Here is a 17,882-nt window from a genome sequence, read left to right as displayed (position 1 = left end):
TTTTCTCTAAATATATTCTGGTGATTAATAATCCTGTGTATAGTCTTTTGGGAGTGTCACAAAGTTGATAACCAATTTTTCCAGTTTAACTCGTATGTTATTTTTGTCATTCTAAAAATCAGAACATAAAAAAAAAAAAAGCTTTCAAAAATTCCAAAACTATTCTATGAGAAAAATGGTGTTCAAAGAGTGAAGGTTTGCTTTGTAATCTAACTCAAAAGACTGCAATCCTGTGGCTGAGAATTCTGTAAGGCTCTTAAGTTTTGCTGGAAGCACGCAAATTACCAATACTCTGAAACTAAACTGGCCACTCCTTCCACTTTATGATTAAAGAAATTTCGTACCAGATTATATGTCACATTACATCAATTTTCAGCCTTACAGGATTTGAGCTGCTTCTTCATTGAAAATTATTCTTCTCCAGATATTAGAATCTTGTTTAAACAAAATAGAATGCAATTCCCTGAGGGGAGAAACAATGTTTTACTGAATTCTACCATAGTAGTACTTAGCAAGAAGCTGAAAACAAAGGCCGACTCAAATGCTGAATTAATGCATTTAAGGGGGAAAATTAAATAATCCTAAATCATGTCCACATAATAAACCAAAGTTGAATGTACTTTGACAGTTAGCTATACACACACACACAAACACAGTGTGCATGTAATTGTTTTGTTTTCAAAAATGGAGTCCCTGTGATCAGTGCAAATCAGACCCTCTGCCTAGGTGCAGCCTGCTGCCTAAGCCTCCAGGTTCTCAGTCCCGAACCCCAGCACAGTGGAGTTCCAGAGGCCTGCCCCAGCTCTGCTCCCACTGACACTCCTCTGTCCAGCCACAGCTCAGAAAGTGCAGAGGGGGTGCCCCTCATTGCTCCCCACCGCATGCATGGCCTGTATCGTTTCACTGCTGTGAAGAGGGCAGAAGGAATGGAGAAAGAAACAGACAGGAGGTTATTCCATGCTGTTCTACTCAGTCCTCGAGGGCTCCTAAATCCCATCCCCTCTCCAACCAGCGGATCCCCCAGATCTCTCTCCCCAGCTCTGGCAGTCTCTCCCTTCCTCCAGGTCGCCTTGCCCCAGCAGGTGACTCAGAAGTCCTGGTCTCTTCCACAGACCCTCCCACCCACCCACCCAGTTAGGATTCCTCGGAAGTAGAGCTCCGCGACCCGCTTTCCTAAGGTTCCTCAGCCGAGACTCCTGCACAATAAAGTTGGACACCCACCGTCCTTTCTCTCTTCCTCCTTCTCAAGGCAGACAGCAGGAACTGTGAAGCTGTGAGCCAGGGTGCTGTGGCTCCCTTCACCCCTCTGTGACAACCTGCCGGCCACAGAACTCCAGCCACAACTACGGTTGCCCGCCTACCCTACACTGAATCCCTTACATGTGGGCTTCATAACTAGGACTTGCCTTAATTCTCAGATACCTTCACAAGCTCTCTTGAGTCTCACAACAATCCTGTATTTATTCTTATTTTACAGATGAAAAACTGGGCCTCTGAAAGGGTATTCCCTCCAAGCAAGAACCTGAACGCAGCCTCCCTCCCGAGCCTCAGTTTCTCTCCAGTGACAGAGCTGCCTCCCTTTCAATCTTCATGCACTTGATGACTTCATCGTGTAACAATATTTATATGGAGAAATACATTCTAAGTCCAAAATGACTTGCAAAATTTAAAAATACAACTTATTCCTAAATTGAGGTTAATCCGTACTTAAAGCACTCTGCAGTTTTGGCCTCCCTAATGCCCAAGTGACAAAATGACATAAAAAGAAGTTAAGAACTCTTCTTAAATCCACTGGACAAGATTTTCAAACCAATCTTGACAAGTTCCATATTCAACCTCTTTCTAATTAGTTATAACAGTTGTTTTCAAGGGACCATTCAGAGTTTAAAAGTTTCTTTTCAGAAGCTGAAGTCACTAGGAAGTAGTCTACCTGTTTCACACCAACAGTCTTTCCTAGAGAAGGAAGTTGATTTCTAAACATAAAGATTTAAGCATCTGCTCCCCATGTCTCAAGTCCCACTGGCTTTTCCGTGGCTCATACCATGGAGCCCACATTCTGGCCTTTTTCTGGTTAATCCCACCACACACCCTTCACATAGGCTGCATAGGGCAACGATCCTCTGAAACACCTAGTATTTTAATGATGCTTCCTGATAGCTTCCCTGATAGCTCAGTTGGTAAAGAATCCGCCAGCAATGCAAGAGACCCTGGTTCAATTCCTGATTTGGGAAGATCCCCTGGAGAAGGGAAAGGCTACCCACTCCAGTATTCTGGCCTGAAGAATTCTATGGACTACTGTCCATGGGGTTGCAGAGTCGGACATGACTGAGCAACTTTCACTTTAATTATGCAGTATGCCTGAAAACTCTTAATTCATCCTTCAAAGTTAAAGGAATTCAAAAGTGGTATTTTGAGAAGCCTGTTCTGCCAACAGGTATTAAACCTTGCTTGTTGTATTGCTGTTGTTCAGTCGCTAAGTTGTGTCTGACTCTTTGCGACCCCACAGATTGCCCGCCAGGCTCCTCTGTCCATGGGATTTCCCAGGCAAGAATACTGGAGTGGGCTGCCATCTTCTCCTCCAGAAGATCTTTTCGACCCAGGGATTGAACCTGTGTCACCTGCATTGGCAGGCAGATTCCTTACCGCTGAGACACCAGGAAAATTCATTATACCTTGTTAGGGAAGTTAAAATGGAGGAAGTCTTGTTCAGGCTTCAGAAGCAGGAGAGCAGGCCTCTGATCTGCTTCTAACCTGCTGGACACTGCCCAGAATCCATGCCTGCCTGCAAGCACAGCAAGTCTGGAAGCACTTTAGGTAAGAAAGGGAGTAGGTCTTAGAATTTTCTTGAGCCCCTAAGTGTCTGGCCAACCCCCTCTTCCCTGCTACCAGGGTCTAAGATGTCTTATGACTCACAAGATGAAACAAACAGCATTGTAAAAGACAGTAAACCAGAGCTGCTTTTTTGTATGCAAACTAATGATGGTATCAGTTTGTGTGTTGGAATTATAAGCGGGATCCCTCAAAGCTGCAATTTGAAGTCTCACCCACGGTCTGGCCACTGCCTGGGACCTTGGCCCAACTGGGACTCCAGATTGCTCTCATTCAGGACTCACCAGCACTGTTCAAGTCTGGATGTTGGTGATGTATTGCTGTTACACATGTATGTTTCACATATATGATAATGAAGGACAGGGAAGTCTGGTGTGCTGCGTTTCATGGGGTCTCAAAGAATCAGGCACAACAGCGACTGAACAACAATGCTATTACTTCTCTCCATTGTTTCTAATTTTTTTCTTTTAATGACTGTATATTTAAATTAAGTCAAATAATCTATAAAAGGTTGAAATTGTTTATGTGTTTGTAAGGCACTCTTTCGTTCATGAATCCTTCAAACCTAAAGCGAAAGTAAAAACTTTCCACCAAAATTACTTTTATCACAGTTCCCTATGCTGGAGTACTTGAGACTGAAATATAAGCCAACATCTGGACCTTTAAAGATAAAATCTTTGAGAGATAAGATTTAGGTACATAAAATAATGAGAGAACACCCGCACCCAAGTAAATAGCACAAAGTCTATGAACCGTAAGAAATCTGAGAAGGCAGATCAATAATGGCCACTCAGGGCAGGGTTTATTAAAGTGGGACTGGGTGGGCAGAAGTGAGGGGGAGAGGTTGGATTTCAGGACATGATTACAACTTAGGTAAGGATTTATGTTGAGTAGCCAAAAGACAGCTACAATAAAGCTGGATGTGGACTCTGATCCAACATAGCAAAAGAATTCCCATCACTAATATTGACGATACAGAATACACATGATACTGACAATAATGAGGTGTCAACTGAAGGCTCACTCACTATATATACAGCGTGTCTGGCTCTCAGAGCTCTATGAACACCAGTGGCGCCGGGGATGAGGGGGTGGGGGCGCGGGTATTGTCATAGCTCCTCAACCAGTGGTACCAAGAACCGGAGCCAGCAGAGTGCCCCCTGGGCCAGAAATCTCTGCATTTTGAAGAGACCATTTACTCTCACACTCACACCACACAAACATTACCATTTTTTACTGTGCGCCACGATGTACAAAAAAAGGTTCAGAAGCACTTTCAGTCAGTAAAGAAACAGAGCAAGATTTAGAAAGAACATCATAAAGCAGCAACATAGAGCAAAAGTGATCTAAACCCTGGGATTGCATTAGAATCATCAGTGTTGCTAAATAAAACTAGAGATGTCTGAGTATTAATCCAGGGTGCCTAAATCTGAAACTCCAGGTTTTCTTATTTTAATACTTGAATGATTCTAATCTACAGTCAAGGTTAATGATCACTGGTACAGAAACGGCTGGAGCAAAATATTCATACATGTTCACAAAATGTAAGAATTGGCTGCTTTGTATTCCACATGTTTTCTAGCAATAATTAGGTCACCTGGGAGCTTATCAGAAATTCAGACTCTCAGGTCCCATTCCAGATCCCCAGACCCCTGAGCTGATTTATAAACACTTCTAAGGGCAATATCTCAACACTGACAGCACACTGGAATCATCGCGGAGCTTGGACACTGCTAGACCTGGTACTGGGGATGATTCTAACGTGCAGCCGCGGATGAAAACACTGATGGCGGTGGGGCATGTTAAGACTGCATCCCTGAGCCCCCACTCTCAGAGATCCTGATGCAATAGATCTCACTTGGGGCTTAGAAAGCTACATTTTTAACAGTTTTTGTTATGAAAAGGGAAACAAATTCAAAAGGTATTCTGAAGGAAAAAATTGTCAAAATCCTGACAGCTGAGAATTATAATTAAGAAAGGGAAAGAATTAAAATTAAGAATCAAATTCTTCTTTACATTCTAAGAAGAAATATTCCTGGGATTTCATATGACTTATTTAGCCTCAGTTTAATTTTCATCAAATGTGAAATGAGGGTTTTTACTTGGTTATCTCTACTCCTAGCATTTAATAACTCCACATAGCTACAACTGGGGATGTCCCTGGTGGCACAGTGGTAAAGAACCTGCCTTCCAATGCAGGAGACACAGGTTCAATCCTAGGTTGGGAAAATCCACTGAACAAGGAAATGCCAACCCACTCCAATATTCTTGCCTGGGAAGTCCCACAGACAGAGGAGCCTGGTGGGCTAGAGTGCATGGGGTCGCAAAGAATCGGACACAACTTAGCGACTGAATAACAACAATAGCTACAACTACTAACACTAATAAGGACTTCAGATTCTCCAAAGGGCCTCCATGATTATTTTCTGTTTTCCTTTTGGATATTTCTGCTCCCCAAACTAAAAAAAGCCTTGGCAGGTTTGACCCTTTTAATTTGTTTTCTTGTTTCAGTAGGCAAAAAACATACTCAATTGATTAATAAGACACTGACTCCCAAAGTGAGAAGCAGGATTACTTTAAAATTCAGTCATGACTGGAAGAAAACCATATAGCTCCTAGATAAGATCAAGAATTCACAGTGGTCTACGTAATTATACTTGTAAGGTTGACCATAGTTAATTTGAATCTCCTCCATATATCTGACACTGAGCAAAATAGTATCTTACAACAGTTAGGGAAAAATTAAGAAATTTCAATTATCATGAATAAACCTATTTATCAGTTGTAGTTCACTGAGCACTTTCAAAGATTAAGCAAAAAGACCCAGACTTCCTTTTGAGGCAAAAAATGGCTCTTATTTTCCCATGAGGCCCAAGGTCGCATGACTAGGATAAACCAAGGCTTCCAGGAAAGCCTGAGTTTCATGACTCTGGTTTTCTTCTCATTGGAAGCTCAAGCAGAATAAAAATGCTAATAAGCACATTTAACCAAAAGGATGTACTGGCATAAAGGAGAAAACTCCTGAGAAATAATTTAAAAATCAAGGACAAAGGTTTACTTTGAAGTGAATGAAAACAACATGGAAAGTAAATACCACCCCCTCCAAAAGAGTATAAAAATTAGACTTCTAAACAGAGAATTATACAATGTAAATTTTCACACTTTAAAAATATTTATGTATCAGTTCAGTCAATTCAGTTCAGTTGCTCAATCGTGTCCGACTCTTTGTGACCCCATGAATCGCAGCACGCCAGGCCTCCCTGTCCATCACCAACTCCCGGAGTTCACCCAAACCCAAGTCCAAAGATGCCATCCAGCCATCTCATCCTCTGTCGTCCCCTTCTCCTCCTGCCCCCAATCCCTCCCAGCATCACAGTCTTTTCCAATGAGTCAACTCTTCGCATGAGGTGGCCAAAGTATTGGAGTTTCAGCTTTAGCATCATTCCTTCCAAAGAACACCCAGGACTGATCTTCTTTAGAATGGACTGGTTGGATCTCCTTGCAGTCCAGGGGACTCTCAAGAGTCTTCTGTAACACCACAGTTCAAAAGCATCAATTCTTTGGCGCTCAGCTTTCTTCACAGTCCAACTCTCACATCCATATATGACCACTGGAAAAACCATAGCCTTGACTAGATGGACCTTTGTTGGCAAAGTAATGTCTCTGCTTTTCAATATGCTATCTAGGTTGGTCATAATTTTTCTTCCAAAGAGTAAGCATCTTTCAATTTCATGGCTGCAGTCACCATCTGCCGTGATTTTAGAGCCCAAAAAAATAAAGTCTGACACTGTTTCCACTGTTTCCCCATGTATTTGCCATGAAGTGATGGGACCAGATGCCATGATCTTCGTTTTCTGAATGTTGAGCTTTAAGCCAATTTTTTCACTCTCCTCTTAACTTTCATCAAGAGGCTTTTTAGTTCCTGCCATAAGGGTGGTGTCATCTGCATATCTGCGGTTATTGCTATTTCTCCTGGCAATCTTTATGTATACACATATATTAAAGTGTGTTGGTCGCTCAGTTGTGTTTGACTCTTTGTGACCCCATGGACTATAGCCCACCAGGCTCCTCTGTCCATGGAATTCTCCAGGCAAGAATACTGGAGTGGGTAACCATTCCCTTCTCTGGGGGATCTTCCCAACCCAGTGATTGAACCTGGGTCTCCTGCATTGCAGGCAGATTCTTTACTGTCAGAGCCACCAGGGAAGAAGCCAAACATTAAAAATATTTATGTATATACACATATTAAAGTAGACAATCTTAATACAACTACCCAATACATGTGTTTTTAAAGCAATAAATTCTAGCTTCCTTTTAAAATCATATCTTCATATAACATGGACAAAAATATTTCAGAAATCTAACAGTAACTTACATTAGCAATTTTAATAAAGTAATTTTCTCTTGACTGAAAAAAAATGCATTTCAGTTTTTAAAGAACAAGTAGCAGGATAAAATATACACCTGAAATAACATGCTAGGCTCACTAAATGCTTCTCAGCAATCAGAGTGAAACTGTAAAGCTTTAGTAAATCTAACAGGAAAAAAATGTAGAAGCTGCATCTCTTCCCTAGAGAAAAAAAAAAAAGATCCATATATACACAGTACACCCCCAGGCCCATCATATGAAGCAAGAGATTTTAACAAGTTCATTAATCAATAAGCCACTTAAGTTTTAAGGTTACAGCTATGGATTCTCAAGGCTATGTATTCTCTCCAAATTTCAAACTGCTCTTGGGTAGCACGTTTTGCTTATCTCTTAAACGATTAAGAAAACTATGACACTGATTTTTAATATTTCGCTCTGCTTTCTTTAATGACAATCCCAACCAACCAATCAAAAACAATTCAAAATTTAGTAGTTTCCAAAAAAAAAAAAATAGTTATGCAAAGACAAAACAGAGGCTGACAGGTTGACCATAAGGATTTAACAAACAGAGCAATTCCCTAAATGAGCATAAGCCACCAAAGTAGAACTCTCGCTAAAAAAGTGATTAGGTCTTGGAACATATGATTAGGTCTTGGAACTACTAAATATGTTCCCATTACAGTATCTTTGACAGTTGCCTTAGATTATAGATCTGAAACCTACAATTTGACAGATGTATCAAACAAGTCAAGATAACTGTTGTTTAGCTGCTAAGTCACATCTGACTCTTTGTGACCTCATGGACTGTAGCCCACAAGATGACTCTGTGGGATTTCCCAGGCAAGAATACGGGAATGGATTGCCATTTCCTTGTCCAGGGGATCTTCCTGACCCAGGGATTGAACCTGAGTCTCCTGCCTGGCAGGCAGATTCTTTATAACTGAGCCACCCAGGAAGCCCCAAGAAGCCAACATACCTTAACTTTAATCTCTGACTTCACTCAGTGAATTCACAAGAGATGTCAGGCCATTCACCTGTCTCACTTAAGTTTCCTCGTATATAAAATTCCAGCAGTTAACTTTTTAGATTTTCATGAAACTTCCAAGGAGATCAAAGATGAGAAGAGTGAGAAATCAGGTCTTTTGTTAGGGACATTAAAATGGAGGAAGGACATTAAAAAGCTCAGGCTTCAGAAGGAGACCAGGCCTCAGACCTTCTTCTGACCTCCCTGGACACTGCCCAGATTCCATGCCTGCCTGCAAGCACAGTGAGTCAGGAAACACTTTAGATAAGAAAGGGAGTAGGTCTTAGAACTCTTGAGCCCCTGGAGGTCTGGCCAACCCCTCACTGTCTAACGAAATCCTATGACTCACAAGGTAAAACAGCATGGTAAAAGTTAAATCAGAGCTGCATTTTTGCATGAAATCAGTGTGCAGCCTGAGATTATAAGCAAGAGCTCCCAAAGCTGCAATTTGAAGTCTCACTGGTGGAGTGGACACTGCCTGGGACCTTTTCCCAACTGGGACTCCAGATTGCTGTCATTTGGGACTTGCCAGCACTGTTCAAGCCTGGGTTGTAGGTTGGCCCAATTTGGTGAGGTATACGCTGTTACTTCTTTCTATTGTTTCTATTTTTCTTTTAATGATTATACATTTAAATTAAGTCAAATAATCTTCTATAAAAAAACTGAAACTGTTTATTTGTGAGGAACGAGTGGTTTCTTTTGTTAATGAATCCTTTGAATCCAATATGAAAGTAAAATTTTGGCAAAACAGTCTTATTTTAAAAAAAAACAAAAAACTTTTAAACATACTAGAAAACAGTGGCACTCTGCTAGTTATGTAAGTACTTTATGATCAGTATGAAAACATGGGGAAAAGAGTCTGATCTGTGACATTTGCAGCACTGAAAGGCTGCACAACAAAAAGCAGTGGTTACTGCAGGAAGTAACGGGAAAACACAACGTAGAGCAATAGCTTATTAGGCAAATTGGAGCTGGTGTGAAAATAAGAATAAATCCTCATTCTTCTCAATTAAAACAATATTCTCAAATTAAAAATCTGAGAAGATTGTCAAGATGGCAAGTTTTCATAAGTTACTGGCCAAATGGTTTATAAACTTCATTTTAAGATATAGTTGGTGCTACTGTAAACTAGAAGATAAACCCTTGGTCACCACAATGAATCACTCAGAATTTCTGTGACTGATTTTGGTGATTATGCTAGTAGGTTAACATTTGCTGCTATGATTAAAATTACAAAATGCCATCCAAGAATCAATTACATGTAGTCAAAGTACTAAAAAACACACTTGATAAATTTGTTACTTTGGAAAGGAAATCAAATATAAGGAAATATGCCAGGCCAACATGAAGATATATGAGCTCTTAAATGCACTTACGAGGGGGGGTGGGGGGAAATAGTAATAATGCTAAGAAAATAAAAATTAGTATTAAACCAAAAATAAAACTTACAATAGTTGTAGATTTATGTACTCTAAAAATTAATTCTTCTGGTTTTTAAACTTGTTCCTGCTTAATGATTCTTGAATAATGAAAGATCATCCATGGAGAACTGATCTTTCCTATGAAAGAGGACTGCTTTTTATGGGATTAACTATAATGTTTATAAGTAGTGTTTAAGAGCATGAACTCTGGAGCCATACTGCTTGGATTCAAGTCTTGACCTTTCCACGTTCTAGGGGTGACCTGGAGAAGGCAATGGCACCCCACTCCAGTATTCTTGCCTGGAGAATCCCATGGGCGGAGGAGCCTGGTAGGCTGCAGTCCATGGGGTCGCTAAGAGTCAGACACAACTGAAGCAACTTAGCAGCAGCAGGGGTGACCTTGGGCAAGTTATTTAACATCTGTGTGCCTCACATCCCCCATTTGGTAAAATGGGTATGACAATCAGTGTCATGGTAAAGACTGAGTTAGTAGTTAAATGAGTTTGAGATAAGTCAGTTAATCTAAAGTAGCTAGAACTATGCCTGGTACACAGTGAACCACACATATGCAGAAATGCTATCACCAATTTCCAAGAATTTAGTATTACCCATTTGCTGAAGAGAGAAGGCAATGGCACCCCACTCCAATACTCTTGCCTGGAAAACCCCATGGACGGAGGAGCCTGGTAGGCTGCAGTCCATGGGGTCACTAAGAGTTGGACACAACTGAGTGACTTCACTTTCACTTTTCACTTTCATGCATTGGAGAAGGCAATGGCAACCTACTCCAGTGTTCTTGCCTGGAGAATGCCAGGGACGGGGGAGCCTGGTGGGCTGCAGTCCATGGGGGTCGCACAGAGTTGGACACGACTGAAGCGACTTAGCAGCAGTAGCAGCATTTGCTGAAGACTCCCTATTTTAGGTTCCCTCTCAGCCCTTTTATGTCCCTCGCCTACCTGACATTTGTACTTGGACTTCTCACAATGTCTCAAAGGTAACATGTCCAAGATAGAATGAATTCTTGACCTTCTCCCTTAAATCTATCCCCTCACCACATCCCTAGTCTTCACCATCTCCATGAATCTCCAGTTAACACAACAGACATATCAGATGATAAACGGCAGCCCACAGTCCATGTTGGGAAAACAGAAATTAAAAGAAACCTTGGCAAACTTTGTTGTCTGTGTCCACATTTAAAAGAGGGGAGGGGCAGTTACACTAGTTCCAGGGGACTGCTGCCAAGTAGGAATGTCAGTTCTGTGATGAAGGACATAGATACCCAGATGCTCAGTCATGCCCAACTCTTTGTGACCCCATGGACCATAGTCCACCAGGCTTTTCTGTCCAGGGAAGCCTGTGATGAGGGACAGACTGTTCCTTAAGGGAAGCTGAACATCAGATTTTAAAGCTACTGATGCCTCCTTCCACGTCATCCCACCCGATTCCGATTTGTCTGAACTGTGGCTTAGCTGTCAGGGTTTTTTTTAAGTTTCCAGGTGACACTAGTGTACAAGCAAGATTGAGAACTAGTCTAGTCCAGGCCTCCCATTTTAATAAGTGTACAGACTGAGACTCAGAGAAGCTGTATGCTTAGCTCAGGCACCAACAAGTTTGAAACAGGTACAGAATCAGCAAATAGTTCTTCTAAGGCTGTTTACAAACAGCATTTTTGAAAAAGGTCAGAACAGAAAATCACAGTGTACCGTATATTACAGGGTGAGTACAGTACATGACCTTTTAACTTTAAATATTGTGTACATACTGATCCTTAGTCTCCATTTCCCTTTTCAGATTCATTCTCCTCCCTCTCTGTCTTGTTCCCAGCCCCAGGAGGCTGACTTTACACAATGATTCAGCTGGGCCTCCTGCCAAAGGTCAGCCAGTGAGAGGCACCAGTGGGAGATCAGAGGGTGGGCAGGAGTGTCTGGGATCCCTCCTCTTGGGTGATCTTGCCCCCACTGCACAGCTTTCCCTGGGTTCAGCTCTGGAGGGAGCTCCCTTTCCACTTCAAGTCCAGAAGAGGTAGCATCTTCCCACTGGTGACAATCCCTGGTGCTTCAGTGTCCTTTGTGGGTTTCTTAAACCTGCTCATACTTCTGAAAACAGGCCACTTATTAAATCCGTTTCCTGCCAGGACATTGACATACACAAATAGCTTGACAGACAGACGCATAAATGTACAGGGTTGGATTTTCACAAGTGTGAGCAGGTTTAATGGAAATTATGTTGCTTACTGAAGGTTGTGGTCAAAAAAGTTGGAGAAACACTCCGTTTTTTCTACTACACCATTGCCTCCCCTGGATGATAAAGGGAGCTACTGAGTTGAAACTTCTAAAAATAAACATTTCAAAAACCTTATGACTGTTACCATTAAATAGTAAACAGTACCTAAAAGAAAGACATGTTTAATAAAACGGATTTTTTTTTTTAACAGAGCTTATACTGCTAAACAGTGGAAAGGGCCACTTTGACAAGAAGTGAGTTTCCCACCACTGCTCTGCACATGTGGAGGAGATGAGAGACTAGGAACCCCAAGTTAGTCTCTCTTTAAAAGACGTGCTTCTGTCAGGGAGAACCAAATGGTTAAAATTTCTTCCAAAACATAAATGAAGCAATTTTTGTCATAGCAAAATACTGTAGTAAAAAACCACACCATGTCAGCTCAACTCTCACTGATTTGTGGAGGGGAAAGAAGAGTGAAATGAGGCAGCTTTCAAAAATGTCCAAACCCTGCTCCTTTTCATGGATCTGAAAGTACAGATCCAGAGAAAGAACTAAACATCCCAGGTCTGAGTATTCTCCAGAACCATCTTTCAAGCTGCCTTATGGCCCCACGTAAACAGCTATCAAGGACAGAAAGTCTCTAGACCTTGATCTGGTCATCCAACCTCCATCCATCTGATGGCCGCAATGCCCAAAGTACATCCAAAACTGTGGGACCTTCACTGTACCTCCTTCTAATACCCAAAGTGCCACACTGCGATAGTAATACAAAACTGTACTTAGGTCTGGGCATTACTAGATCCAAATATAAGCCATCCAATATAAGATTCAAAAGAAATGCAATTAGGACCAAAGAAAATATGGACAAAAATGGCAACAGATATTCTATGGTTTGTTACCGTAACCTCCCTGAAGGAGTGATACCATTCCATATTTTGCTACAAAGTGGTTAATGTTTACAGCAGATAGTGGGGGAGGAGGGGGGGGCAATTTCATCCTGTCCTGGGTGCATGCTAAGTCGCTTCAGTCCTGCCCTACTCTTTGGGACCCTATGAACTGTGGCCCACCGGGCTCCTTTGTCCATGGGATTCTCCAGGCAAGAATACTGGAGTGGGTTGCCATTTCCTCCTCCAGGGGATCTTCCAGATCCAGCAATTGAATCCCACGTCTCCAGGGGCTCCTGCATTGCAGGCAGATTCTTTACCACTGAGCCACCAGGGAAGCCCCCTTCATCCTGTCACCAGATATCAAATCAGTATTATGCATGTGCTTTTATAATAGCAACTGAAATTATTAAATGCTTAGATACAAACTGTCTAGCCATGCTGTACCCCAGCTCCTTTGGGTTCTGCTCCTCAGGACATGCCCTGGAGTAAGTAGGGCAGGTGATAATCCTGTGTCATAGAGAAGGCAACACTCACAAAGGAAATAACTTCAAACTTAAACCAAACTTAAACACCTTGAACTGGATCAGGAGCCTCTGTCTCATCCACTGTACCATGCTGCCTCCCCAAGGTGAATTTATCTAACCTGCACATTGACAAGATTTTTCACGCTCACTACTGAAAAAAGAGAGAAATATACTGAAAATACTGAATTTTTCTAAGCTTGAATCTATCATAGAAAAAAAAAGTACCCCTATAGTAATATCAACCTATTTGCATCCATTAAAATGTGTGTGTGATGACTGTGGCTTTTTATAATTGAGTGGCTTCTGGTGGTGCCTGTGATCTCAGGGGAGGCTGATATGCTATATTTTATTCCCTGATCTATACTGAACTCCAAATTCTTTGATATCACTAAGGGAATTAGAAAGGACAAAGAATTAAATAATTCAGTAGCCAAAGTCCATTAATGACATTATATAGGAAAGGCAGTGTTACATCTTTTTACTAGCTGACTTAGAAAAATCAGGCCTATCATTCAAACTGCTATAACTTGCCTTATCAGAATGTCAATCAGGAAACAAAGGAAACCTGAAGTCGTTCCACAACACGCGAATGTTTCAACTTTATTTTTTTCAGCACATCATTACAACATTATCCGTTCGGTCAACGTAGTGGATGAGGAGGAGAGCCCTCCATACCAATCATTGCTAGGTCAGCAGGGTCCCAGCTTGGGCGCCCCAAACACAACGCGACCTGAAAAGTACTTGCGGAGGGGAATCACAAAGTGCCATCGGCGGTGTTTGCAGTCAAGACGAAAAAGGCACGCTAAAATTTAATGATAAGTTTAGCAACTTTCTAGAACAGCGGACGAGCTTTTGCTTTGAGCTCAGCAGAATCGCTTCCAACCCAAAGCAAACCATCCTCCCGGACAGGGGCCGAGATAACGGGAAGGCGGCCGGTCCGCGCCAATCAACAGCGCCTGAGTCTGGTTAGCGCAGACCTGCCAGTTCGCAGCCAGGCCGGGCAGCTGTTGATCTCGGGGCCATTTTTTTTTAAAGCAGAGACAGAGAGCAAGTAGAAAAGGAGTGAGGAAGGCTGAGCCTGAGGGAGGGGGAGTGAAAGAAGAGGTAAGGACGTCCCAGGAAAAGTCGAAGAGGGCTGCAAACTGGCGGAGACCGACCGGCGGAGCTCGGCGGCGCGGAAGCGAGAGGAGAGCGGAGAGAAAGGGTAGAGGGGGCCGGCGCCTCAAAGTTCCGCGTCCCGGCGGCGCCCGCGCGCTGGGCTGCTCACCTAGCAGGAGCGTGGTCCAGGTTCGGCCGCGCCCCGAGCGCCGCAGGCCCAGCGCCCCGCGCAGCCCGGCCGCCAAGCGCCCCCCGAGGCCGCCCCCGGCGGGTGGCGCGGCGGACTCGGCTCTGGGCCCCTTTCTGCCCGCGGCGCCCTTGCGCCTAGGGGACGGGGGCGCGCGCTCGGGCCCGGGCTCCCCGGCGCCGACATCTGGCGACCCCCTCAGCGGTGACTGCGAGGCGCGGGGCGGCTGGGGCGGCTTAGGGGCCGCCTCCCGATGCTTGTTCCGCGCCTGCAGGACCATCTTGGCATAGTCGCGCCCGCTCGCTGCGCGCGCCCGGACGGCGGCCGGGAAACGCCGGGCTGGCGGGGCGGCCCCGGCGCCGCTCACTCTCCGGCAGGCGGGCGGGCGGAGGGCGGGCCGGTCCCTCCCCGCGAGCGGGGAGGCGGGGAGAGCTGCAAGGCCGGGCGGCGGCTGCCTGCTGGCGGTGCAGCCGGGAGGCGGCGCCGGACTCGAGCGCCTGCCGCCGTTGCCGCCGCTCCGGTTGTCACGGCGACCGCGGAACGCCGGGGGGCGGGGGCGGGGACACTGTGAGCTGCCGCGGCCCCGCTCCCGCCGCCCCTCCGCGCCGGACGCGCGCTCCCGGCCGGCCAACGCGCACGCGCGGACTTCCGGCGCGGGCGGGGGCCGACCTGGGGCCGCCCTGCGACCCGTGCCCTTCTTCGGACCCGCACGGGGCTCGGCCAGGCGAGGGCACGAACCGCCTTCCGGGAGCAGCTGTCCCTCCCATTGGGAACGGCCGGGAAGAAGAAAGGGCCCTCTGGGGGAGGGGGCCGCTGGTGGAAGTTTCGGACCCGATTAAGGCTGAAAGTGGAGCCCGGGGAAGCCCGCGTGGCCCCAGCAGCTCGTAGCGGGAGCGGCTGGACGGGGTGGGGCGGGGGCGGGGGCGGGGGCGGGAAGACGCTCGGGAATAACCGCGCGGGGGCGCTGTGCGAGCGCTCTGGCGCCTCGGTGGCTCAGCCGCTGGAAAAAGAACCTAACAAAGTAGAGCCACTGGATCACGTTACTCCACGACGTGTGGCCTCTCAGTTTAGAATGCTGCTGAAAGCAGCTCCCGCGCTGACGGATGCGACAAGCAGGGCACCCTGATTTAAAATGGCATCAGAGTACCTCCAGGGGAGCTGATAAGGATCGAGACGCAAGTGTGTGCCTGACATTAAAACTGAAGAACCGGGGTAGGAAGTGACAAAATTTAATGGACAGAGAAGAAAAAGTTATCAACAAGTGTGTTCTGTTAGTTTCAAATGCTGTAACCTTGTGGCTTGAAAGAAAGCAGAAAAACTTTACTTGCCGTTAAAACACAAAACTAGTCGAAAACCCATTTTTCTTTCCCGTGGCAAGCGGAAGGCATGACTGAAGGGAGCCTAGGAAGACTAGGAAAACTAGGCAGATCCCAGTCACCCTTCTCCCGCCACCCCACGTTTGCATTCTTTGCACAAAACCCTACAGCCGCGTGGATAAGTTTCTTTCCTTGCAGTGTCCAGTGGACTTGTTCCAAAAAATTGTCCTCAATTTCCAGTTTTGTAAATGAAACCACATCATTATCTCCGTTGTAATTCCAGGTGCTTCACGTGGCTATGGATCCTTGCCCTTAAGTGTTTTTGTCCAGTGATTTCGTTATTTAAGGAAGTTAATATCAGCATTCATTCACTGTTATGCCTTTTTAAGGGCAATTATTTTGTAAAGGGAAAAAAATCACCATGCTAATTAGTAATCCCTCATATTCTATATTTTGTGAGTTTAAATTTTCACTTGTCTTTCATCGAAGCAGGGAACAACTATTTTTAGACTCTTTTTTAAAAAATTATTGAAGTGATATTACAGAAATCTTAGATTCTGAAATAATGTGTCAGATGATCCAGTGTGTTACCCTCTGGATTCAACTGGTACCGTTTTTGCCAGAGAAAACACTTGTTGAATGAATAAATGAGTGATTGAGGGAATGAATGCAGGGAATAACAACCAGATGAAGATGAATTATGCTGTGTTCTGCAGTGCACCTGACAGTTACTTAGTTCCAGCCCTCCTCTCAGAGAAGGCAATGGCACCCCATTCCAGTGTTCTTGCCTGGAGAATCCCAGGGACGGGGGAGCCTGGTGGGCTGCCGTCTATGGGGCCGCAGAGTCGGACACGCCTGAAGCGACTTAGCAGCAGCAGCAGCAGCCCTCCTCTCCCTTGGTCTCTTAATTTCTAGAGGACAAAGAAGCTCTACTTATCAGCCTCATATTGTCCCACAGAGCCTGACTGTGACAGTTTGTTAAACTGAATTAAAAGAGAAACACCTGTTGTTTAAGACACACGCAGTGGGTTTTGAGCAGTTCCACCAGTGCTGAGTCCCTTTGCCAAGTGGAAAATCCCAGAGAAAAGCAGTCTAGTGTATCAGTCAAGACACAGGCTAATGATAGGCCATATTTCAGCCTCTGGTCTGACATGTACCAGCCCTGTGACCTTGGCTAAGTTACCAGACCTTTTAGAGTCTCCATCTCCTTATCCCTAAGAGTAATAAAGATGTCTACCTTACAGATCTGTAAAAAAGAAATAAATATGACAGTGTATGTAAAGTGAAGTCGCTCAGTTGTGTCCGACTGCGACCCCATGGACTGTAGCCTGCCAGGCTCGTCTGTCCATGGGATTTTCCAGGCAAGAATACTGGAGTGGGTTGCCATTTCCTTCTCCAGGGGAACTTCCCGACCCAGGGATCGAACCCCGGTCTCTCGTATTGTAGGCAAACGCTTTACCGTCTTCCATCACAGTAACTGCTCAGTAAATGTCCAAAGCAGTGGATGCCGTATATGGAGGATGGTAAGTCCTCTGTCCTCCCAAAGCCTGAGGCTGACAGTCCAAAATGGATGTGAAGATGCAGGGGAGTAGAGTGCTGAACAGGGACAGCTGTGTGATCTTCCAACCAGTCCCACCCTCTCTGGGCTGCAAGTTTCTCAGCTGCCTGAGCAGTTGCTCCTCCCCTTGAAGTTCCCTGCTTGCCACACATGCTTTACAAATAAGGACCATCTTTACAAATAAGGACCATCTGGTGGATCGTTAAGCTTATATAAAATGGTAAGCAACTCCTCTTACTTCTCTCTCCCCTCCCCCAAGAAAGAAGGCTGCTTCACACAGGGAGGGTGGTAGAGCAGAAAATGGAATCGTCGTGAAGGTTATGTGCCAGATTTCATTTTGTTGAGATGCACAAGAGCAGGCAGTGCAGTGTATTCATATCTTTAGGCTAAGGACTGCCACATAGTGGTGAATGCTAGAGAGAGACAGAGAACTGAAAGCTGCACTT

At 44.7% G+C, this 17,882-nt stretch overlaps 1 protein-coding gene across 2 annotated transcripts in view; it reads right to left on the bottom strand.

Annotated features, from left to right (window-relative positions):
* The window catches only part of DPY19L1 (dpy-19 like C-mannosyltransferase 1), a 93,414-nt gene extending 78,480 nt beyond the window's left edge, over positions 1-14,934 (bottom strand). For both annotated transcript variants that reach the window (XM_019959434.2, XM_070787855.1), the window contains exon 1: positions 14,545-14,934. In XM_019959434.2, coding sequence (XP_019814993.2) covers positions 14,545-14,842 — 298 coding nt within the window. In that variant the 5' untranslated portion in view covers positions 14,843-14,934. The remainder of the gene's footprint in view (positions 1-14,544) is intronic.
* Positions 14,935-17,882: the final 2,948 nt, after the last annotated feature.

This window comes from Bos indicus, chromosome 4, assembly GCF_029378745.1.
Source record: "Bos indicus isolate NIAB-ARS_2022 breed Sahiwal x Tharparkar chromosome 4, NIAB-ARS_B.indTharparkar_mat_pri_1.0, whole genome shotgun sequence".
Taxonomy (NCBI): domain Eukaryota; kingdom Metazoa; phylum Chordata; class Mammalia; order Artiodactyla; family Bovidae; genus Bos; species Bos indicus.
Note: the sequence above shows the minus strand (reverse complement) of the source record. Positions and strands in the feature narration are given on the sequence as shown.